The sequence below is a fragment of the Euprymna scolopes genome, chromosome 1 (assembly GCF_053919585.1).
Source record: "Euprymna scolopes isolate OS-2025 chromosome 1, ASM5391958v1, whole genome shotgun sequence".
Lineage (NCBI taxonomy): Eukaryota > Metazoa > Mollusca > Cephalopoda > Sepiida > Sepiolidae > Euprymna > Euprymna scolopes.
The window spans coordinates 96,568,043-96,595,049 of NC_136482.1; the positions used below are offsets into that span (position 1 = coordinate 96,568,043).

The 27,007-nt window shown below is 32.6% G+C and overlaps 1 protein-coding gene across 6 annotated transcripts in view; it reads left to right on the forward strand.

Annotated features, from left to right (window-relative positions):
- LOC145254069 (uncharacterized) overlaps nucleotides 1–27,007 on the forward strand; it is a 171,876-nt gene that overhangs the window by 85,158 nt on the left and 59,711 nt on the right. For all 6 annotated transcript variants that reach the window (XM_080112995.1, XM_080113005.1, XM_080113023.1 and 3 more), the window contains exon 2: nucleotides 23,167–23,214. In XM_080112995.1, the coding sequence (XP_079969121.1) occupies nucleotides 23,167–23,214 (48 nt within the window). The remainder of the gene's footprint in view (nucleotides 1–23,166; nucleotides 23,215–27,007) is intronic.

Sequence of the window (27,007 nt, forward strand, 5' to 3'; positions counted from 1 at the left end):
TTCAGAGGATATGAAAGGATAGGAAGGATTCTAGATGAAAATACACATTCCTTTTTGCTTATGACAGTGTGCTATGTTATATTTCTCCTTATCACTTTTTATGGGGATCTTCTGTATTCTTTTTAAAGTATTCTTATAATTGTGGTAGCTATAAATATAATTCTCTTCAAGCATCTATTTCTGTTATGTTGTATGTTGGAACTTTTTATCATCTTTTGTTGTTACAAAAATTTTTTTTTTTTTTTTTTTTATTCAAGAGACACAATGGTGATCCATTATGCCCACCATCAAAGGAATTTTTTAATTTTCATACCTTTGTGTTGAGACGATTCCTAAATTTTTTCCGATTGCGATTCCAGGAAAATGTTGATTAACGATTCCGATACCAAGTAGGATTCTGATTCCTGTGGAATTGTTTTGAAATATACCATTATATAATCGAAAGTTTTTGTGTAGCAAAAAAATTTAGTATTGTGAAAAAGTGGAAATACAATTAAGGGAATTTCGAAAACGATTTGATTTTTTACGTAAAATTTCTTTCATCGAAGATAAAAGTCAAAACAAATATTTTAACCAATAATTAAACATGCACCATAAAATTAATAACAATCAATTTCAGGAGTTATTTTATATATTAAAAAATATAAAGAAAAAGTAAGTCATGATTAATTCAACAAAAATACAATAACATCAAATTTCAAGGGGAATAACATGTTTTGTTTATCTTTTGATATTCATTTTTTTGTTTTATTTTCTCTTTATCTTCGATAACTCTTTAAAATTTAACATTTTTTCTTTTTTTTTGCAGCTTCAATCGCTAACCGAGTTTTATCCCACGTTCTAGAATATTCTTATTTCTAAATGAAATTTAAAAATAACGAAATCTTTGATTTAATTTTTAGTGTTTTATATTCAATCATCTCAAATTATTCCTATTAATTGACTTTTTTAAAAATATTTTTAACAATAATAATGTTACTTTTTAAATCTAAATAAATTGGTTTATTTCTTTTTTTTTTTTTTTTTTTACATAGGCGTCACTACTTACCAAGGCCGATCGGCCACTCAAGGATAAGGGTTAAAGAGTGTAGAGTAGTCAAAAGGACAATATAGTAATCAATAGTAATGGAAGTTCGGTAAATTTGTTAACTTAAGTGGAACGGCTCATCAGAAACTTGTTCACGTTGGACTTGAAGACAACCATATTATAGACAGCTAGAAAGCAGGAAAACGGAAGACAATTCCACAGGCGTGCAGTTCTAAGAAAGAAGCTTTGATCATGGAATCTATATTTAGGTTTAGGCACAGATAAAGAGTGGGGAAAATTATTGATAATGTTTTCAGCTAGTGTAGTGTTTCTTGTGAAAGTTTGGCGAGGGGGGACCATAGATTGAAGCTCAGTCGAACACTTTCCATGAAAATAACGATAAAGCAGAGACAAACTCGCAACATCTCTTCTGTGAGATAGAGGTTGCAGCGAAGAGAAAAAGACATCTCCCACCAGGCCACGAAGTCTATTTTGAACCCTATCAAAGCAGGACAAGTCATTTCTAGCAGCTCCTGCCCATATGTGGCAACAGTATTCCATCCTTGGACGTATCTGGCTCTTATATAGATAGAGAATTGCATCAGCAGTGATATATCTACTGGATCGATAGAAGGATCCGACCATTTTTCCAGCGGCCTTGGCAACAGATTTGATGTACGTATTCCATTTAAGATCAGGAGTAAAGGTCAAGCCCAGAAGCCTATCAAAACTTGAGGCCTCCCCAAGACGAGAGCCATTCCAGATGGGGATCAGAACGTTGATGATGTAAAGATAGAAACTTGGTTTTAGATGCATTAAAAGTAACCAGCCACTCCTTTCCCCATTGTACAACGTGATCAAGATCAGAGGAGAGAGAATTGGAGAGAACTTGGTCGTTTACTGTCTTAGATGTGGTACCATAGATGGTAGTGTCGTCAGCAAAAATGTCTACGAATGATGTAAGGATGTGATTTGGAAGATCATTAATGTAGATCATGAAAAGAGTTGGGCCCAGGATGGACCCCTGAGGAACTCCAGCATTAATACTGTGAGCTTCTGATTTTTGCCCATCAACTACTACTCTTATGAACTATCAGAGAGAAATGATTTAATAATTGAGAAGACATTTCCAGCTATACCATAGCTGGAGATCTTGTGAAGTAAACCTTTATGCCATACCCTATCAAAGGCCGTTGATATGTCAAGAGCAATTGCCCTAGAAAGGTTGCCTCTGTCGAGAGATTCGCTAATCCTATGAGATATAACTGTAAGCACATCTGCTGTAGATCTAGCAGAACGGAAACCATATTGTGTGTCACTAAGAAGGTTATTTCTGCTGAGATGTTTGATTACTTCTCTATTTAACACAGATTCCAGCAACTAACTCATGACGCACAAGAGACTTATTGGCCTGTACTGAGAGGGGGATGAACGATCACCTGAATTCTTAAATACAGGGCATACTGATGAGATTTTCCAGGGTGATGGGAAGCAATTCTTAAGACAACGTTTAAACAGTTTTGTAAGTATGGGTGCTAGTTCTGGTTGAATTTTTTTGAGTACTATAATTGGAATACCGTCAGGGCCGGTTGCTTTACTGGAATCAAGGTTTTTGATTAGCTTGACAACATCACATACAAATATTTGTATATCACATAGTGTGTTTTCTGATACAGGAGGAAATATTGGGGGTTGGCGGCCTTGGCTGCAAAGTTCTTGGCAAAGAGTTTGGTTTTGTCTGATGCTGATGAGATTAACTCAGGTCTATTGATGATAGTTCTATATTTATTTTTATTTTATAATAATATATTTATCGTTCTTTAATGTTTATACTTATTTAATGTTTTAATTTACCTCTTTATTTCTATATAAAAAAGTAAATTTTTGGTAATTGTTTATTTCTATTGTTAAATAAGTCATTTATTGAACTTTTGAAATTGCCTCCACCTTAATGCTGTTTCTGACAACCTTTTTATTTTTTGTTAGGAGTTGGGAAACGTTTACATCATGACTGTAATACCAGGCATCGGTGAATGTTGACCAAGGCCCTACAGTCCTTTAGTTGAACAGCTCTGAGTGACTAGTTAGTTTGCAAAGTTAAGGTTCAAAGGATTTTTGAAAAAAGTTAAACTTTTTTCCTTTTTTAATAAATTTTTCACATGTTTTTGTTTTTGTTGTGCAAAAAGTTCCAAAAGAAATGTTTGTTTCATTCACAGAATATTTTAATGAAATGTAAATTTCCAAAAAAAAAAAAAAAAATTATTAAATTCACTTACCGCATTTATTTAACAGATAGCTAAATGATTGTCTTCTTTTGTAGTTTTTGAAAGACCTTAAGTGGAACTGTCAGTCAGCATAATATGTAGTTCTAACGTTTTTGTTTTTGAATACTTCAAAAAAGCCAACTGACTTCCAAAGTTTTGCGAACTGATATCACGTTATCAGTTTCTCACAAATGAAAACAATGTTACCTCGCGGCCCCTAAAGTTTCGCAACAGTGCAAACAGATAACTGATCATAGGCCTCAAAGTTTGGAAACAGACAGACAGCGCCTACATATGTGAGGGAATAAGAAAACTCATTAAGATAAATAAAGATTACTTTTAAAGTAGTTAATAAAATTCTTGTATATCATATTAAATATGTTATGAAAAGTTATATGACGTTTTTATCATAAATTTTTGACAGCATTAATCTCACTTCAAACAAGCAGTTCAACTTAAAAATATAAGAGAATCGTAATGAATGAATCGTAAATCTAAGGTATTTTTTAACGATGCAATTCCGATCCCCTCCCCAAATACATGATGTATAAGGAGACCATTTTTAGGGTGGTTTCTAAACTTATTACATCGTCCCACCACTAGTTACAACACAATGTAATAAGTTTAGAAACCACCCTAAAAATGGTCTCCTTATACATGTTTTCCATTTTTTTTACTATTAAAAAAAAAAAATGTTTTTCATAAGTATTAATATAAAAGTTTTTTTTACCTTTAAAATCATCTAAAATTGATTCATTGTGCTTCACACACCTAAAATATTTAAAAATATATAAAAAATGATTTCCAAAAATGGAAACCAAATGATTTTTATTCATAAAACACCTTCCTTGATTTTATGTGAAATTGATATTTCAAAAAAAATTTTTTTTTTTTTTTTAAATTACATTTTCCCCTCAAACAAGGCACAGTGCCACTTTGATGTAGGGGGGATACTATCAGGGACATAAGTTGCAGGAATGAAGTTGAGCAGCAAGATGTCTTCACATTACACTTGAACTTGTGCATGTCAGTACAGTTGGAAGCAGGGAACTGGAAGGGAATTCCCAAGTGTAGCAGTTCTGGGGAAGAAACTATTACAGTAGAAGGCTTTCTTACATCTAAAGATCTCTACTGTGTAGGGGTGGGACTTTGCCTCTTGTCGGTTTTGTCAGGGGTATTTACATCAGGGTTGCAAGGGCTATATATGCTATTGCTAAAAAAAGAGCTGGTGTGTACGTTTATTTGAGAAAAAATGATAATGAATATTTTGAAAATGTCAGGCATGTAATATATAGTCAGGTTACGATGTGATGTGTATTGCAATACACTGCTCACGATGTAATACAGATCATGATACATGTAATAGAAAGAAAACATAGCTAAAAAAAAAAAAAAAAAAAAAAAAGATGTGAGGAAAATGCCCCATTTCCAAAGAAATAAAACTATTCTTTTGTGACACCATTGTTTGTATAAAGATATTTACACATCTCTGATGAATTACTAGGTCATAATTCTTTTTCTCCACGGACACCTGTCTTGACTTATTTCAGAACACTTTCCTTGTGCTCTTTTATGTTACTTGAATATGTAAATTCAATGCTGAGAGGTTACAAGTTCTTACCATCCAGAAAACTTTCTTTCATCTGTGTTCACTTTTGTTCAAAATATTAGGTTTTTGGGTTATATAACCTTCAGTCACATTTTTTTGCTAGGCTGGATATCATGGTGACCAAATATATAAGACATGGATCCCTAAAGGAGGTAATAACTAAAATGATGAGATAATGACAGCAAAATAGATATTATACTACTCTTCTTTTCCCCTCTCCTAAAAAAAAAATGAAGAAAACAAAAAACAAATTATGACCACGGGGGAGAGGGTATTGCCCGGCCATTAAAAATAAAATAAAAATGAGACTTGGGTGCCATCAACTAGAATGAGTTTTAAAAAGGTGAACAAACTTTTACCATCGATAAGGATATAATCTGCAAACTGTTGATTCCAAATCTGTAGCTAGGGACCTGTTAGATGAACTGTATCACTGTAATGCTGCAGCACACATAGGCAACTTTGCATATATATATATATATAAGCGAAAATGTATGTATGTGTGTTCGCTTTTTCTGAGTGTCTACAAAAGGCTTCTTTCAGAGAAGCGGTCACTTGCTTAACAACTTTTTAAACCTTTTTATATCACATACAAATCTTAATATCTCACAGTTAACAATGAAGCTCGCCTGTCTATTTAATTTGCTCGATTTCGGGAAGATAAATATTCAATATTTGTCGCTCACCACATGTGGGTTAGTCTTTTTCCTATAACATCTTGGGGGGGGGGGAGCGTTCCGCAGTAAATGAATACTATCCCGCGGTCAAAACTTGACCTCATTTAAAACGGGCACCTACTAAATCCAACTAATTAAATAAATTCAAACGTGTTTCCGTTAGTATCTCGCGGTGGGGCAATGGTTAACATAACACTTTTTTTTTTCATGCTTTAATTTACAACTTTGTCTTAACGGTTCGGGTTCGATCCTCATACTTACTTTTTTTCTTTTTTTTTCTTTTTTTTTTTTTTAAACTCCTCCCCCCCCCCAAACACCCGGGCAATGCCGGGTACCCCTCACTAGTGTGTATATATATATATATATATATATATATCCAAAACCTCTGGCCTTGATAGAGGGAAGACTAAAACTTGCTGCTATGGTTTTAAATGATCTGAAATAACAGCAAGGGGAGACTTGATTCCAAATATCTCTCAAATGTTATATCTCCCCTCTTTGGTTTTCATACATGAAGTAATTTTCACAGTGCATAAATATTATTTGATACTGGAGATATTCATAATCATACTGTATTTCCAAAAGAGGGGAGAGATAACATATGAGAATATTTGGAATCAAGTCTACTCTTGCTGTTATTTCAGATCATTTGAAACCATAGCAGCAAGATTTAGTCTCTCTTTCATCAAGGCCAGAGGTTTGGAGGAAATGTGTAATATATATATATATATATATATATATATATATATATATATATATATATATATATATATATAAAGTGAACGTGTCTGTGTGTGTGTACATTTCCCTATGCAATATCTCTGTCAATTTTCAGTCTACAGACTCGAAATTTGATATACAGGGTACTGAGATTTGGGAAAATCTTTGTAATCTGTTTTTGGGCAGAAATTCGGCTGTTAAAGGGTCAAAGTTCAAAGATTTGACCTTTTGAGAACTCTACCAAACTCCTCCACCAATTTTGGGTATAAACAATTGAAATTTTAGATATAGGTTCCTTGGATATGGATCTAACTTAATAACTTCATTTGAGCCCAAAACAATAAATTTAAGGGGTTATAATAAGGTTCAAGGTTAAAATAAAATTGACCTCTGCGGTCTCTACCAAATTACTCAAACAATTTCTGGTCTAAACATTTGAAATTTTACATAAAGGGTATTCAGAGATAGGGCAAGCTTTTTAATCAGTTTGGGTCGAAAATTTAAGTTTCCGAGAGGTCAAAGTTCAAAAGATTTGACCTTTGCGATGTCTAGTAAATTACTCACTGAATTTTGGGTCTAATCATTTAAAATTTATGCATAACGGGTATTCAAACAGGCGGCAAGCATTTTAATCAGTTTTGGGGCGAAAATTCAGCTGACAAAATGTCAAAGTTGAAAAAGTTTACCTTTGCTGATTCTACAAAATTTTTCCGTTAATTTTGGGTCTAAAGACTGGAAATTTTAGATGTAGATAACTTGAACATGGGTAAAATTTTATATTTTGATTTGAGACCAAAATAATTAATGTTAAGGGGTCAAAATTGGCGTCCAATTTATAAAAAAAATTTACCTCCGCGGTCTCTACAAAATTATTTAAGACAATTTTGGATCTAAATAGTTCAAATTTTACATAAAGTGTATTCACTTGTAGGGCAAGTTATGAACAGTACATAGGGCCCGGGCAAAGCCGGGCTGAATTGCTAGTATATATATATATATATATATATATATATATATATATATATATATATATATATATATATATATATATATACTGGTAGCCAAATTAAATATTGAAATGCTCATATCTTTGGTTACATAGGACAAATCTACATGAAAATTTGCAAACTTTTTCAAGATTATAATACTCTTCTATGGTTAAAATTTTATGACAATTGGTAAAAAAAGCCCCTATATTTTCAAACTAATAAAATATGTCCAAATTTGCCTACATTCGTATCTATAGTGTCCTGCAGGCCAGCTTCAGTTTTGCTTCTTCGTTTTTCTCCCCTGTCGCCTTACCAGGCCATTAAAATATATATGATATTTATTATACAAACATTATTAGTTACATATATTCATACATGTTTCAGTGGAATCTTAATTTAAAGAGAACCACCTTATCAGACTGAAAAAATTGAGATTCCACTGAAACCTGCACAGATGTAACCAATAATGTTTATATGATAAACATAATATATACCTGCTCTGTTCTCTATCAAGCACTCTTTAATAAACACAGAGGTTTCAATTGTGCTTTAAACAGAAACAATCACTTCAAACGTACCTTTGTTATATCAAAGAAGCTACCATTGATTTTATATGTTGACACCTTTGGATCTACGTCTAGGAAACTAAACTATACGAAACATTGAAAGTAATTGAAATATTAAAAAACGATTTTTTAAAATATAGAATTCAATTGTAAATCATTATTCAAATATATAAAATAAAAAAACTGAAATTCATAAAAACATTAGTACAGTAGAATTGGTAAAACGGGTGAATTAATGGTCACACTAGTTAAAACTGTACTAGAAATTTTATTCATTTTTTTATAAGACATTGGCCCATTACAAAAGAGTGGTTATGTGGAGGGCACAACAAAAATGATGGATGAAATAATTATAAGATCTAAGAACATGATACTAATATTGCTTAAGTTGGATGTTTTACGGAAATAATGAGACTTAATAAAAATAGGTGCTAAAATATTGGAATACTTATCCTGAAATGGTGACTTTATCAATGCAATAAAATTATTTAAGAAATATATATAATTTTAAAAGATTCTGTATATTTAGAAAACAGTAATTGCAATAGCACTGCATAAAATAAGGTTGAATGCGTTTAAAAAGTAATTACAAATCAATTTCTCTTGCATATATTTTGTGTAAGACTTTTTGATAAAATCTCTATCTCTAATCTATAAATATAAAAGCGAAAATGTATGTATGTTTGTATGTGTGTTCGCTTTTTCTGTATGTCTACAAAAGGTTTTTTTCAGAGAAGCGGTCGGTCACTTCACAACTTTTAAAAACTTTTTATATCACATATAAATCGTAATATCTCACAGTTAACAATGAAGCTCGCCTGTCTATTTAATTTGCTCGATTTCAGGAAGATAAATATACAAGATTTGTCGCTCACCACATGTGGGTTAGTCTTTTTCCTATAACATCTTGGGGGGGGAAAAAAAGCGTTCCGCAGTAAATGAATACTATCTCGCAGTCAAACTTGACCTTATTAACTCATTAAAATGGGCACCTGCCAAATCCAAGTAATTAAATAAATTCAAACGTGTTTCCGTTAGCATCTCGCGGTGGGGCAATGGGTTAACGTCGCACGTTTTTTTTTTGTTTTTTTGTTTTTTTTTTCTTCACACTTTAATTTACAACTTTGCCTCAACGGTTCGGGTTCGATCCTCATACTTACCCCCCCACACACACACACACACCTCCAAACACTCAGGCAACGCCGGGTACCCCTCGCTAGTATATATATATATATATATATATATCCAAAACCTGAAAATCAACAGTAGGTTCTCTACAGTTACAATGTAGACCACAATATATAGTGAACTTAGTCACTGTGAGAGGTATGTGAAGTTTACACCTAGGTGCATCGTGATGGGTCCCTAATTAGAGCAGGCAATCAATCGATTATGCCGTAAACTGAGGTTTCATTTTTACCTCTTTACGAAATCGACGACTCTTCGTCCAAATGTGTCCTTGATCCTTTCTTCCGTATGGTTCTTCTATTAATTAGAGCTTTGTTTTCGTTTTGTAACTAACTTATCTTTTTGGGACATTCTTAAAGCTCATTTATCTTTGTGGTTGGCTTCCATAGTTTAAGATATACCTTTCATCCACTGATTCGCTTGGATTTCCTTGCTTGGACCCTTGGAACTTGAAGACCTAGAAATATCACCCTTAACTAACACCTTTTGCGCCACAATACCTATTTGCGCACTAAATTCTATCTAATGGCCGAATTTTTGTGATTTTTCTTTTCTCTCACCAGAGCTTCCAAGATCCAGCAGAGATATCCCACATTCATGCATCTCTAAAAAAAATATGTTATATCTTCCTACATACTTATCGTATATTTTACTTTTCTCTCACTTCATTATGCTATATGTGATTAGCTTTCGGGCTCTCATAGCCCTTTTTTCATAAGAATTCTCGTATCTGTCCAACGCCTGCATTTTTAACTTATTGTGTCGAGACTTATTCCTTTGCTCAAAACCGTTACATGCGGCATGCTTTAAAAGCACACAATATCGCAGGTTCCCATCTGTATTTTTCGAATTAGGGGCACCTCTAGTACTTATCATCTACCTACCAAGTTACTCTTCTTGGGAAAAATGTTATGGGCATCATAAAAAAAACAAAAACCAATTGTCAAAAAAAAGAAATTTCTTTCTTTCGGCTTATCACATCTGAAAACTCTCTAAATACCCGTTTACATAATTTATTTTGTCCCCTTTCTAAAATTCTAATTTATTTCTAAGCCAACCATTCGTCTTAATTAATCTTATTTTCTCCTAGATCATTTCAATTCTAATGTATATACCTAATAATGACTTTGAATTCCTGTCGCAAAAAACACCTAACATTTACATACATTTAAGACATTTTATAATATAAAAACATTTTCAAAAAAAAATGTTACATTATACATTTAAACTGTGATTTTCACAAACAGTTGTAACTTTTCTCAAGAAAAGAAAGAGAAAAAAATGTTCTTTTCTGTAACGCAAAGTCCGTTAACAGTCCCCTTTTCAAAGACAAAGCAATTAACCACATTAAAAGCTGGAAAGTTCAACAGTTTCGCATTTCTGCATCTTATTTTTGACCATAGCATATGTAAACATTCATCCAGCAAGACATTTTTGATACAAATTTTTATGAATGACATACTGACCTGTGTTCGTGTGAGTTCATATTTTCAAAACAATTTATTAACCGAATTCAACAATTATCAAAACAAACTTTTTCGTCTCAGGTAGTATATCAGAACATAACAATCTCTTTATTCATTTATTTATTTTTTTTTTTTCTGCTTAAACTTTCTGTGTATGTGTGCATATTTAAACAATCTTTAAATGAATGAAATGCATGGTGAAAAATTTTTTTTTTTTTTCCATTCATTATGTATGTTTTCTATTTGCGGCATATCGGCCTTTTTTCTAATTTTCTTGCATACTTTTGCTCTATTGTGTGTATATGTGTGTTCATTTTTTTTCTTTAATACTGCGTATGTGTGAGTGTTTCTCTTTTTTTCTTCTTAATTGTTTTATTTCGTTTTGCATTTTTTTTTCCTTTGTTTTTTTTCTTTTTCTTTTTCGCATTGTGTGATTATCTAGTTGTAATGAACCCTTACGTTGGTACAGTGGTAACGCCAGTTTCTTATTTTTCAAACCCACCCTTGCTTGAGTGGACTAGTCACGTTCACCAAATTACAACTATTTTGCATAGGGTGTTATTTTTAGAAGTACCAAATATGGCACCAAATATTTGTATATTATGTAATTGGTGTTATTTTAGTATTCTTGTTTGTAAGAGTCTTAGAGTGATAGAAACAGTCTGAGGAGTGTTGAGTGTTCATATGTCTTAAGATGTTCATGTTGTAAGAGATAGCATATTGGAGACATAAACAGTTATATATAAAGAGAGAGACAGTTCTGTATGAACGGGAGTGTTTCTATAAATATTGATACATATATTTCTTACCTATTTTTGAGATGATGATTTTCACAGAGTTTTTATAATATATAAAAATTTTAAGTACCAAGATTTATGCTTGTCTGGGGACATTTTTCTTTCGAAAAAGTGGACTAAATTATGGACCTGAACATTTCAAGAAATTCAGTAATTTTGCCACCATTTATTTATTTTTTTAAGCTATTCTCATGAAACTTGGTACTTTTATGTAAAATTGTGTGCTCTTTCTGATTATGCAGTCAAATCTTATATATCTCTTTACCATTAAGCCATGAATTATAAATTTAAGATGGACAGATTTCACTTCTCTTTTTTTTCTTTTTTTTTTTTTTTTTTTTTTTTTTTTTTACTTGCACATGGTACCATACAGTGGGTGTTTATTCATGAACAAAACAATAGTTATTTACCTTCCTCCCCACCAAAGGTGAGCTTAATCTGGAGTATAGCCATAGAATGTCTTAAAAAAAGAAAAGAAAAGAAAAATTGAGCAGATATGAATTAATTTCAGAAATAAATCAAAGAAAATTTTTCATATAGATTTTCAATTTCTGTAAAAGGTGGAAATTTCCATAGTTGACCAGAACTTATCCATTCTGAGACCAGTCCAATTTTCAAAATAAACTCCTGATTTACATTTTGTAAATCCTCTCTATCTGGCTAAAAATATACTCCTATTTTCTGAAATGCAGCCATAAATCATCCTCTACATGAATCCTCAAATGTAGCAACAACCATATATTCATCAGTTTATGGTAATTTTTTTGGTAGTTGCTCACACAGTTGTTGAACAAGACATTGAATGTCTACCTCATTCTTTTGTTTCATGCTGTCGTCATCTTTTTTTTTTTTTTTTTAATTTCCCTACAACTATTTGTTTTTAATACAGACTTTTCTCTTTCCACATGTTTTGCCTCCTTTTCGTGCTGTCTTCATCAGATTGCGATGAGTATCCAATGGCATATCTTGCAACCATTTCATCAATTTAGCTTTATTGCATTTTGAGGAATCGTGATTCATTGAAACACTCAGCCATCTTCTTTGGCTATGGTCTAAATCATCAAAATGATATTTACATCCCAAGTTTGTTGTCGGTGCAGATCTGTAAATTGAAGAACATTTTCTTTTAGCAATATTCATTTTTTGATATTTTTTAAAAATTTATTTTTATATCATTTTTGCTGTGAATATTATTAAAATCTTAACATGTATGATCAATATTTTTACCTGAAGGGAGTCCACCAAATTTGCCTCCTCGAAGAAACTCAGCAAGCTACTTTTCAATTGTTTGATTCATTGCAGATGCAACAACCTTGAGACATGAAAATAATTTCTTGTGTCTTCATGAACTCTACCAGCCTATTCCTGTGAGGTAAATTTAAGATTTCATTAGTGATATCTTCAGTCCAGTGGATGTCTGAACATAAAACCATTAACAGGTTCTTTTTGAATTTTTCTTAAAAAATATGTTCAACATATTTTTTAAGTTAAAGATAAGATACCTCTGATTTCGTAATCAAATTCCAAAATGATCTTGGAATTTTTATGTAAACAAGTCCAAAACATTGTAGCATAATGCCAATAAATTGTTACTGCTGGTCAGCTGTTAATTTTTGATTTGGATTTTTTACCAATTCCAAAACTTTCAGGAATTGACCTCTGCTGATGTCTGGAAAAGTGCATTGAATCTGTTATCTCTGTAATTCTCTATTACAGACTTAACACCATTTTCTTGACAATAACCTTCCCACAAATCCCAAATTCCATAATGGTCACCAGCTGGACCAAATATTTTGGATACTGTCCTTAATACTCTCTCCGTTATAGAGCTTTCAGAATTCCAAGTGCAAAAAAAACGAGTCGACCATGTTTACTCTCAAGAGTCTTCTCATATTCTTGCATATCTTTGCAGCAGTATGTGTGAAACCCAAGAAGTGCATGCACCATACAGTAGAAGTTCAGAATGGGGGATGTGTCTTGGCCAGCAAAAACTTTTATCATGTCATCTCTCCATTCTGACAAAAGTTGGTTTGCCTTTTTTTGAGTACTTGCTGTCACTCATACAATATGCAAATTTCTGTAATATTTATTTTAGAAATTCATTTGAATTTTTATAAATTCATCTGTACCAAGAATGTTGGCAAGTTCCATTAAATGGTCTTTTGTAACATTATGGATGGCATTTTCTGTTTTAGAGCCAACCCTGATAAATCCTAAGCCGGTAATAAACTAATAGAGGTATCGATTACTTTTTGTTTTTTTCTTGTTCCATCTCAGTTCACACTCCAATGTTCAGCTAAAGCTAACTCTCTGAAATAAACCTTTTAGCAAGATGTCCTTGATCAACAATTGCTTGAACAGTTAGGGTGTTTTACAAATCATCTTTTTTCTGTATTTTTCCAAAGCGATGCCACTTTCTGTGTTGCAACCTCAAGTCCAGAAAACTCAATGTACATGCACAAATTGTCTGTAAAAGTACCATCTTTTTCTTTTGTTTTTATGGTTTCGGATATTTGAGATGACAAATTTTCAATTTCTGATTCCAGTGTTTGAATCCGTCTCTTTTTCTTTTGATCTCATTTCCTTGGCCTGGATATATATTCATCTTTACTTTTTTGCATTTTACTGCATCGTAACCTAAAGTGGGAGGCTGATTTTTGTGCTGCTCTTTTCTTTCAAATTTTCTCATCTATTGATATTTTATCATCTGAATATTCTTTTAAATGTTATTCTCCAGCTGCCATTGCTTTAATTTTTTTCTTTGTGGAATAAGTTTCATAGAAAGCTTTGAAATTTTAACATTTTGCATTCTTATTCTCTTATTTAAAGTCTGCCACTTTTTCTTGTAGTATTCATCTCCCTTAATGTTTTTCCAGGAATAATGCCTTATTCTTCTTTGAATATCCTTTAGTTTTGTCTCTCTACATGAGATGTTGTTCAACACTTGACATAATTTCTTGGATTTTTTTAAAAATTTCATACTGTAATATGTTCTGTCTTTTTTAATTCTTTTTCTCCATGTAGGCTATTATAAATTTCATCGTCAGTATCTCTTTCAATATCTGCAGCACTTGATGTTGCCTCTATGCCTCTGAGATCAGAATTTGCAACAACTTTCATGATTTTTCAGCTTGAGGTTTCAATATTTTTCTTTCCACATGAAAGTCTGCATCAAGAAAATCTTTCAAATTCTCAAATCCTTGGATCTTTTTTTTTCTGTCGGAATTTATCCTTGGTCTTTACTAACCTACAAATCCTTGTTTTTAAAATTGCTGCATTAATTTCTTTTAAGTCACTACATAGTGTCTGTATAAAGAAACAACACTCTTCATATCATTTTTTAAACAATTTGAGTAATTCGACAACACCATTTTGTAAAGCATAACACAGCACTGAAATGTTTTTTTCAACAAGGTTGTGGTAAGTTAATTTTAGTGCTTCACAGTAAGATCCTGAATAGATTTCCTCTATAATATATACTAAAAAAGGATAATTCGATAAAGTTGGTAAAATAACTTACTTGCACGTAAATAATCTCATTTATTATTCTAAGTTAACAACTTGTTTTAAACTTAAAAAACGCCGTTAAATAAGTAAATATACAAAAACAGCACTTGTGCATTTGTTACTGCGCTGAAATAATCACATTATTTTGAAACCCATTCTTAACATGGGGAGGGTTTTGGTAACTATTCTGTACTTTCACCTAACAATTTAATACACAAAAGATAGTGTCAAACTTGAATTCAACTTTAAAATACTATTTAAAAAAATATCTTGATAACATATAGATGCATAAGCACCCTAAAAACATCTAGGTAGGGAGAAGAGTAACTTATAATGCCTTTGGTAGCATTTATTTGTTTCTTTACCATTTTTGTAATTTGTTGTCTATAATAATTGTTCGAAAATTCTTTGAACTGATTTTTTGTTTGGAGTCATTAAAAAAAAAATGACAGGAAAAAAGGTGGGGGGGGGGCATTTTTTAAACATTTTTTGGTGTGGAGAGAATTTTTTTAAACATGTATTGGTACCAGTGAGAGGTTGAAAGCCTGCACAGTTCAAAGCAGAGGAGATTGTTGTTTGCTGTGACACCATTGACCGAGTACTACATCACCTAAATTTCTCAAAATGAAAACAAAGCTCAAACTTCAAACCCCCTTGGTGCTATTTGCACCGAAAATTGGTAAATTTTCACCTGTTTTCACCTTTATATTTTCTTTTAAAATGACGACTTTTACAGGTTTTTGGGTATGCTGAAAACGAATATTGCATATAATTTAATTTCTTCTGTTATCGCTGGTAGCCATCTTGGTACGCAACCTCAAGAAGCTACGCGCAGATGCGCATACCAAGATGATCACCAGCAATTACATAAGAAATAACATTGCTTAATATTCGGAAAACTACATATTTGTGGAAAATTTAAATGCGATATTCATTTACAGCATACCCGAAAATCTAGAAAAGTCATTTTAAAGGAAAATGTTAAGGTGGAAATAAGGTAAAAATTTACCGTTTTATTTCTTTGTTTACATAGTTGAATTTTCAGTAAAACAACAGAAGAAATGACGAAAATAAATGTATAAACCCAAAAAAATAATCAACACTTCTTTTATAATAAATGCATCACAATGGAATTCTTTATCGAACTGCCTAATTTTTACGTTTGGGAAACAGAATATTTTGTTATTAAAAATGATTTAAAAAACCGGCGAGAACAAGGGCCGACATTATTTTAAAACCCTAACCCTTGACACATGGTATTTTTTATGCATTTATTTCTGTGATACCTAAAAATTAGTTGGTTCGATAGAGAATTTCATTGTAATGGGTTTTAATTGCCCTCTCCTTTTGTGGTTTCTCTACTGTTACCGCACAGAGATACCGTTTGTGAAAATTTATCTAAATAAATAATAAAATGAAGTCATTAAGTAAAAGTACAATTACATATTTTATTTTTATTTTATAAATGAAACAGATAAGGTATTTAAATGAAAAAGACGTTATCTATATATTTTTTTGATATCGTAAAGTTTTCCCATATAAAAAGATGAAGAAACGCTTATTTTATTATTATTATTATTATTAGTATTATTATTATTATTAGTTAAAAAAAACGGATTTGTTTCTAAGAGTACTTTGTCAATCATTGTCGAGATTTCAAAGATATAAGTGATACCATGTTGCTATTTTTCTTGTGCTTGTGTAACGCTTCACACTACTTACTTTTCAAAATAAATAAACATTTTACATTAAATAAAAACACTAAAAACTTATCCAACTAGGTAGAAGAGTTACTTATCTTGCCTTTGGTAACATTTATTTGGGTGCTTATGCACTTATGTTACTGTGCTATTTTTTTTTTAAATAGTATTTTCAAGTTAAGTTCAATTTTCTCAATGCCTTTTTCATTAAATGGTTAGGTGGAAAGTACAGAATAGTTAACAAAACACCCTCATCTCTCCATGTTAAGAATAGTTTTCTAAATAATGTTATTATTTTAGCATGGTAAATAAGTACCTTTATTTGTTACATATTTGTTTTGTTTTTTTTACCACTAAAAAATATAATTCTACCTCAAGTACAAGTAAGAACTTATAAATACCATGATAACAGAAACGCATTTACTAAAAGTGATAAAAAACAACAAAATAGTTTTGGCTCAGTATTGCTTGGAAATAAAATTTGAAAAACTTGAAAGCATTTTTTTTTAAATCGACAAACTTAGAGTAAAAAATGAGTAGTCTTGTAAAACAAAAGCAGAAAAACAGTTTTCTATTTTTAAGAGAATACAAAAGAAACTCATTAATGTGCTGACTGTAGTCAGCACAGTGCTGGTCAGTGCATTAGTGCGTAGCGAGGAGTTTTCCCATTAAGCGGATTTGAATTTCTATAAAAGATAACATTTTAAAGAAAGTTCCGCACAATTAATAATTATCAAATATTTACATATTATACATGAAAATAATTCTGAAACTATTATCTATATGAAAATGAATGAAATATGCCAATTAACCTTATCAGTTTGGAAACATTCTTTGTCAACTTTGTTTGGTCATAAGTTTGCTTCCTGTAAAAATATGAATTAAAGTCCAGTAGAGATGATCTTCTAGGTTTATATAGCCTGTAAAATTTTAGCCATAGCTTATCTAATTTGATCCCTCGGATGTTTATCCAAACGTAACATGGAATGTAAACATCGAAAAAAGTTTCCCTTTTTGCTGTTGTTTTTTTTTTTTGTTTGTTTTTTGTTTTAACTTGGAGCATAAAAAACATTGAACACATAAAAGCAAAATAAACTAACCTCACTGGAATCCTTATTCTATTCTCGTTCCATTGATGTAATTCTTTTAAAAATTGGCCTTCAAATAAAAAAGATATGACTTGTTTAAGCACATTAGGTGTGAAATGTTGCCGATGTCCACGGAAATACAGCATATGCTTATAATACTGATCTTTTCAGATTAATTTCCAAATTTCATGACAAAATTCTTAATACAAATGTGGTATGAGTATTTATAAATCAGGGGGTTCCTTACAAACCCTTACTGAAAACACTGTTGTATGATGTTCACATTTTTATCATTTTATTTGCTTAAAACTCTAAAAATGTATAGTGTACATTATTATTTATTAATTCGTTTGAAAGAATATTCATTTCCAAACAAAACTATTGTATTTTGAGAACTAAAGTGATTTAGTTTTTAAAATATGACGATTTTAGCAGAACACCCTTGAAATCTGTGAAAGCAGAGAATTGTGGAAATTTGAATCTGTTGACGAAGTTGAAAAAACTGAAATGGTTAAGCTCAAAGAAATTTTTCAAACTAAACAAGATCAAAAAAATGTTTAACTTTTGAAATTGGTACTATATACTAGGTACAATGTAATATTCAATGGAAAATTTGCTCTAATAATAAATGTCATTTGCATGAATTAAAATATATTTAAATGTATTTTACAATCAGGCAGGGCCAAGTGCTCCACCCCACCCTCTAGTATACAATAAACACATTGATTTTTACACTAAATATATAATGATATAATTACCTGAAAAGATCATAGTCATGAATTTATGTTTGATGTAGGTGTTTTTAAAAGCGACTTAGGATTTCTTTTTCATTTTATCCCTAATTCTGGCACCAACTTGATTCTTAGATACTGTTACTTCAGCTTATTCAGTGTGTAATTGGAAGGATAGCTAATTGTAAAATATAAAAACGGTTATAGAAATTAAATTTAGCCACTTAAAGATTTTCCAATCTGAAAAAGAATTTTATTCTGCTACTTACTGAAAAATCAGTCAGATTCTCAGTTAGACTGCTATAGTATTATATCTGACAAATTGATATTTGATTCTGCCTAGCCTTTAAAAACTTAGAGCCAACATTACTTTTCATCAAATAATCATCTATGCTGATTAGCTAATGAAATGTATGTGTTTCTTACAAATAGGAAAATTGCAAATGTTATCAATGTTTTTCTTGCTTTATAAGTACCTATTCTAAATTTTTCTTTTTATTACATTAAATTTTTTTTCTTAATACAAATAAGTTTATTTTAAAGTTATTGTTAAAGTACGCATGTGCTTATAGTAATACTTCACCCCCCACACACAACTCTTCCCCCCCCCCCGACTTCTTCCTGTTTCTTCCAGGTATGGTTTGCTTCATGTTTGACTGAAAAATATTTTTAAAATATAATCAACTAGCTTTACATTGGCTTATGGGGTTCAAATAAAAACAAATAACCATTTTTTTTTAATTTTTTTTTGGTCAGTTTATAATTATTATTTTCATAAGTGGACAATTTCTTTGTCAGACTTAAAACAGTGAAAAAAGCATTTAACATCTCAGAAATGCTTTGTCATTTCCTTAGTCAAATAAAAGTAAATTATTTATAAATTACCTATTTCTGTTCTTAAAAGGCAGCTACTATTATTCTTTCTTCATATTTAAAACCATCAACAAAGGAAATAACTTTTCAAAAAAATTCATGTTTTCATTATTACAATAACAAAGTAATTCCTCTTTATAATCTAGCTAAATGGATGTTCTAAATTTTAAGCATGCAATGACTCTATTCATAAAGTCTATTTTATTTCGAACCATGCCTGACCAGTTAATTTTGTTCATAACAAAGATATTAAACAACATTAATAAAGTTTTTTTGTTGTTGTTTTGTTTTCAGTTAACCTCAATTAGTAGTTTAATGAAAATACAATGCCATAATTAAATTTAACTTTTGGTGAAGGTACAGAATAGTTAACAAAAAGCTGCATCTCCTCATTGTTTTCTAAATAATTACGTTATTATTTAGAAACCCATTTTTTTGTATCTGAATCTTTTTTCTTTTAATTCTCGTTTTCATGAGTTGCATCTTCCACTTGGTGCGAATTGTGAACCCATGTGACTTATTTTTTTGCCATTCCTTCCAATCCACGGCAAGTTGGTTGATGGATATCCAACTGTTGATAGATGTCCAATCAAAAATGTTCTCTCTCCACCTTCTCCTTGGCTTTCTTCTGCCTCTTTTGCTTTCTAATATACTCTCAACTTTGACAGGCCAGTGGTTGATTGTTTGACATGGCCAAAAAGTTCAAGGTTTTTACTTTTGATTTTACCAAATAGAGGGAGTAGGGAAATACTTTGACGGAGTGTGGAAATTTTTTTTTTTTTTGATCAGGCGATGTCCCGTAATAAAACAGATTATGTGGTTTTGAAACACATCAATGTGATTGGCTAGCTGTTTAGTCCATGTGATATAATTAAGGACATATAAAACTACTGGAAGACATAAATTAAATAAACTTTTACTTTAACAGTTACCAGCACCCTTTTTTGATTTTAGAATGATGCTGTGTTTTTGGAAAGCCATCCAACCCAGCCCAATTTTGTGTTTCAATATTGTCTCGTGATCACTGGAGAAAGTCAGTTTATGCCCTAAATAAATGAATTGGTTGACCTGTTTGATACGTTTACTGTGAGTGGTCATGCTTAGGTTAAACTGTGATTTAGCGCTAGACATACATTGTTTTCTCCAGGTTTATTTCTCATCCTATCTCCTTTGCATCCTTTGAAGTTTATTTGTGCATTCATTAGCAAGAGAATCAGATTCCATAAATTATTGATTTGGAGATCTTTTTCAAATCAGTGGTTAGTCAGGTTTTCACTAGACTTTTCATTTTGTCAGAAAAGGTGTTTAATCATGTTTAAATTTACATGAAATGTAATTTTTTTATGTGTGTTTTTAAAAAAATTATTTTTGTGTATTTCAAATTTAATAAAAACAAAAAAAAAATAACTATATTAAAAAATTGATCGCCTTTCAATTTAAAAGAAAGTTACTTAAATTGTCATTTTTCAAACCTTTGTCAATTACTACCTTTCATTTAAAAATAATTACTAATAACATTTTTGTATTTCTTCACTACATTACAATTACTTCTAATTTTTTTGTACATTTATTTTCATATTTCTTCTGTTTAAGTTAGCTCGTTCTCATATTTTTACTTTAAATGATGTGCTAATAGTTTAATAAAACATAAGGGAAAGGGTATCATATATTTGCTTTTGCCATTCATATAATTTGTCTATTTCCCTGCCTCTCTACGATTCAAATATTGATAAATTTCTTATATAGTAAGTAAATGAATATGGTGCACATTTGATTAATATATTTTAACTTTTATTTAATAGCTTTTACATGAATATTCTTTATCATTATACTTTAAGACAAAGGTAAAGGTGGCTGGGTCAGTTAACTAATTATAAATATGTGATTTTTATTTTTGAAGAAAAAATGGAAGTGAAAATTTAAACTTTTTGAGAAAATATTAATGTTAAAAAAATTAGTATACAGGGTGGAACGATAAAATTATCGCACTAAATAAAACAACACTACAATTTTATTTTAAAACTTGTATTGAAAAAATCAATTCGGGTAACTTGATTATGTAGTAGAGCTGTCATCTATTAAATGTAGTCACCTTCAGCCTCAATCACCGTCTCTATATGGGTCTGGAACTGAAAGCATGTCTTTTCCACAAGCACCAGTGGGAGCATGGCAAATGGCAGTGATCAGGCTGGTTTTGGTGTTGTGGGAGGTCATGTGGGTGATGTTCTCGACATATGAACAAATGAAGTAGTCCAGCGGGTTCAGATTGGGAGAGGAGGGAGGACTAGTGAGAGAAGGGTACAAAGTTGTAGCACCTCTTCTGAAGCAAAGTCTGGGTCTCTTTGGACTTGTGGGCCGGCACTGAGTTTTGCTGCCACACCCAGAGTCTGCCAGCGGCCACCTGATTGCACCAGGGGATCATCACGCTTTTCAGCACATTCAGGTACAGTTTGGTATTGATTTTCAAGCCAACTTCCAAGATGTGAGGTGGCATGATGTGGCCCTCACTTGAAATCACACCAAAGATGATAACTGTGGTCGAAAACTTTGATTTCATCACCCTGAGCATGTCCCTGTTATTTGTGGCAATTCAGCGATGGTTCTGGCTATTGTGCATCTGGTCCTGGCAAAAGTTCTTTTTGTCTGAAAAGAACCAAAGCATGTTTGGCATCTTGGGATGCTTCAGTTTGTTGAACAACCTGACGGACTTGGTTCTTAAGGTTTTTTTGTCTTTTCAGTCGAGATCTGGTTTGTCTGGCGCCTGTAGGACCTACACTTCAAGTCCTCCTTCACACATGCATTCACAGTTGTGTGTGAGACGCCTTAATCTCTGGCAATTTGCCAAATAGGCCACTGCGGAGTTTCATCAATGATTACCTCTACCTTTTTGATGAATTCCTTGGTCTGGATTTTCCTGGCTATGTCCTCAGCCTTGGGTTTCCGCTCCACCAACTCCAAAGAGGCGTCCAATGTATTGAGCTGTGCTCTCAAGCATTGAACCATCTGGATTTGCATTTTAAGGATGCTGGCAATGGTCCAGTTGTCATAACTTGATTAGTAGAGAGCATGAGTTATACAACAGAGCATCTCCGATCTCACTCGTTGAACATTGTGTCACTTTCAGACATGATAGAAGACTTCTATCACTCTTGGGATTTGTGCACAACTGGCCAACTAGTAGATGGTTTGCAACAAAAAAAAAAAAAGGAAACCGGTTTTCATCAAGCAGAAATGGAATCATGTCTTTTCTATGGCTACAATTTTATTGTCCCACCCTGTATTTTATCTTAATTAAATATGCTAACCAGAATATGAGAAGTTGTGTTAATGTCTTTTAAATAATATTAGATGATAATAAGTAGAAACATGAATTTATGTCTTTAAAAAAATGGTAGAAGTTACTGAAAAAAATAGTGACTAATGTGAAAATTTAAAACTCTCAACTCCACTTAAGGGTGGGGAAATAAAGGAATTCACTTTTGAGAAAATATAGGGAAATTATTTATTTTTACAATGCAATTAATCAAATAATCAAAGTAAAAAAAAAAATATCTATAAAAAAATAATTTCATAACACAGATTCTTATAAGCTTCAAAAGTAGATGGTAAAATTGACCAAAATATTTGCAATAAAAAATACTTAGAATGGTTTTGCTTTGAAATTTTATCTTTTTTTCAAAAGAGTGTTATGTAAGTGGGAAATTAAGATTGTCATTATCTTAATAATTATGGTTCTGCTATTAAAGTTCAAGGTCAAAAATAGCTTATGTTGCTGTTAGACGTTATCATTTGTAATCAGGTAATGTTTTCAAGATAAATGATAAGAGAAAAATAGGGTAATTCTTTAATACTGTATATAAGAACGCTGAATAATAACAATAGAATCTTCGGATTAATGCAGTATGATGTGCTACAGTTATTTAGTTTTGTAACTTTTTTTTTTTATTTCTTTTCAATTTTCTAGGAAAGATATGGCAGCAGATAATCGCCGTATTGTGGTATCAAAGAAAAAGTGAGTTTTATTTTATCAACCATTTGTTAACTATGTTCTATTAGTAATTTAAAGTGCATCCTCCCCTTCTGTGAATTTAATTTGTGACATTCAAATTTGTATTTTCCTTTTAATTTAAACCCATTTTCTCTTTAAAAAAAAAGTTACTTACAGATGTCATTTTTCAAATCTTTGTCAATTACCTTTCACTTAAAAATGATTACTACGTCTGGCAAAAGCTTTTGCATTTTTTCACCACATTACAATTATTCTCTCCAATTTTTTTGTACCCTTTATTTTCAGATTTTTTTCTGTTTAAACTAGTTCATTCTCATTTATGTAAATTGCCTTGTTATGTGTTAATAGTTTAATAAAATATTGGGTGAGGACTTAAATTTGCTTTCGTCATTGTTCATTTACTTGCCTATCTACAACTCAATTGTTGATATAGTAAATAAATGAATCTGTAGGAGTAAGCTGTATCATGGTAATTTGTTTGAGTCACCAGCTCTAGGAAGGTTGTCATCCAAGACTGAAGAGGCCTCCCTCCCCTTAGGTTTAGTTTCAGAGTTTTTCTTCTCCTAGACGGATGACCTGCGAAGATCTATGGGTCCATCAGCACCAAGAGGGTTTGCCCCGCTCCTGGGTCCTAATCCAGGTATTTCTGCGATCCGCTGGGATAGTTAATGTTACTGGGTTAGTTTGTAAAGGTTATATATCTACTGTAAAATAATACTCCTCAAAGTGATTAAGGGACATTGCTATTTCATTGTTACTGGAGGAGGGGTGAGTAAGAGTTCATGCAGTGGAAGCAGCTATATTTAGCTTAGGAATAGGATAACGCGTTACAGAATGCTTGATATTAAGAATTAACTAAAAATTTTGTTGCCCAAGCTCTGGATATTTCAGATGGCAGGAGGGTTAAGATGTATCTTCAATGTAGATACAAGTGACGTCATTTTTGATATGAAGTCCAATACAGTACAGGTATAATTGGAAGTAAATTATAATCTATGGCGTATTCAGTATGTATAATAAAGTAAATAGATATATGGGCAGATTTCCAGTAGATGCGAATATATGGAGGTTGTAGGCATTATGTATGTTTCCTCTTCTAATGAAGATATCTTCAGCTTTCGTTTAAAATTCAGGGAGTTGTGTTTTGCATTACAGAGTATTGGTTCAGTTTTTGTATTTAATATTGCAAAGCTAAGGAAGAGATAACTATTGCTATGTAAATGTAGATATCCGTAAGTCTAAGTACAGACTGTAGCTAGTAAGTATCTACCTGGATAAGAATAAGCTAATGCATGCCATAGAGGTAGAAATGTATAGACACAGACACAGCTGGTACCACAACACATAGCTTCTCTATACCTCATTCCTTATCACAAATGGTTACGTTTCCAATCCCAGACCAGCAAGAACAACACGCTTCACTTCTAGATCAGTTTCTGGCCATAGTTCCCGATGATTGTGCAATGAATGCCCACAGCTCACTCGGGAACACCGATCACACCGATAATGGTTGAAATCGCCCTAAACTCTGGCGAAATATCTTTTCACTTCCTGCCGAACAGTGCGCCAAGGAGACCACTGAATGGTTCAAAACAGCAATTGAAGCACATGTTCCCGCACGGAAATTTTATAGCAAGCCCCACTCTCCCTAATGGTTTACTTCTACTTATGCAGCTGCCATTACGCAAAGGGAGCATGCATACCACAAATTTAACCAATATAAATCCAGTTCAAACAGACAGAACTATATAGAAGCCAGAAGTAACTGTAAGAAAGAAATAGCGACAGCTAAGAGAGAATTTACTGAAACCACCAAAAAACACACCGAAGCACTGAAATTACGAACCCGTAACTTCTGGAAAATCTACAACAGTGTAGTAAATAATGGGCAATCAACAATTCCCCCACTATCCAACAATCATGAGCTTGTTTGCTCAGCAACCGAGAAGGCTAACATGCTTGCCAGTCGGTTTGCCTCCAACTCCACACTGAACTCTGCTAACCACCCCCTCCCTGACTTTCCTTTGCGGACAGACGCCACACTAGACGATCTGAAAATCACCCCTTCTCAGGTGCATGCTATCATAAAAAATCTTGACACTTCAAAAGCATATGGGCCTGATCTCATTCCGGCTGTGCTATTAAAAAAAATGCTCTGCTGAAGTAGCTCCAGTTCTCTCCAAACTTTACAACAATCTTGCTTTCCTGCCTGCTGGAAAACTGCTTCTGTGGTACCGGATTTCCAGAATTCTGGCGAAAGAACCGACCCAGTAAATTACCGCCCCATTAGCCTCCTCCCACTTTTTGCCAAAGTATTTGAGTCCATAATTAACCAGGCTCTGATCCATCACCTTACAGATACTAAACTTCTGACCGACCAACAATATGGATTTAGGCAGGCCCATTCCACAGCAGACATCCTAACTGTAATCTCTGAATGTATATACCATTCACTGGACAAAGCAGGGGAGGGTAGAGTGGTAGCTCTAGATATATCGAAGACTTTTGACAGGGTATGGCATGAAAGTTTTCTCAAGAAAATCAGATCATACGGTATCACTGGAAAAATACTTAACATAATTAAATCCTTCTTAGATAATAGAAAAATCCAAGTTGTCCTCAACGGTCGGACATCTAAACAATATGATATAAATGTGGGAGTGCCTTAGGGGTCTATCCTTGGACCTCATTATTCCTAATATTCATAAATGACCTCTCTGACAAAATTGTTTGTGAGATGGGTATATATGCTCTGTAACAGACACGACAGGAAAACAAATGAACACATATCTAAAGAAATGGCAGAAACACTAGAGGATGACCTCCGATCTGTAGTGGAATGGGGACAAAAATGGATGGTCACATTCAATGCTGCCAAGACTAAACTTGTTTCCTTCAATAACTACAAGAAACCTTCTCTACCACCAATAGCAATGGCCAAAGACTCTTTATCTGAAAGTACATCTTTTAAACTCCTTGGCCTAACGTTCACAGGAAACATGAGTTGGAACAATTACATTGAGAACATTGCCAGGGCCGCTGCGAAGAAGGTAAGTCCTCTCTACTGTGCTAGAAAGCTACTAACGCCCGAAAGTATCCTGTGCCTCTATAAGGTCACCATTCGCCCATGTATGGAGTATTGTTGTCATATTTGGGCTTGTGCATCTGCTACTAGTCTCTCGCTCATCGAAAAGTCCAAAAGAAAGTCGCTAACCTAATAGGTCCTGAACTGTAATCAAAGCTTCATCCTCTGTCCCATCGACGAAATGTTACATCTCTCTGCCTGTTCTACAAGTACTTTAACGGTGAGTGCTCTGACGAACTGCAAGCACTTGTACCCCCCTCGACATAAATACCCCCGACAGACCCGACAAGCAGCTAAATCCCACCCTTTCACAGTAGAGATCCCTAAATGTAAGAAAGCCTTCTACTCCAGTAGTTTCTTCCCCAGAACCGCTAGACTTTGGAACTCCCTTCTGGGAACCTGCTTCCCCAACTGTACTAATATGCAGAAATTCAAGTGTAATGTGAACCAACATCTTGCTGCCCAACTCCCTACATAATACCCCTGTAGCTTATGTCCCTAATACTAGCCCCCTACATCAAAGTGGCGATGTGCCTTGTTAAGGGTGAAAATGTTATAAAAATAAAAAAATGGCTTATCTGCAAATTCAGGAATGCAGTCACATTTTGGATGCATTTTGGGATAGGAAACCTGAATCAAAAAGAATTTATGAAAAATAGTCATTTTTGGTGGTTAGTACTCCAAAAACTGCTAAAATAGCCATGTTTGGTT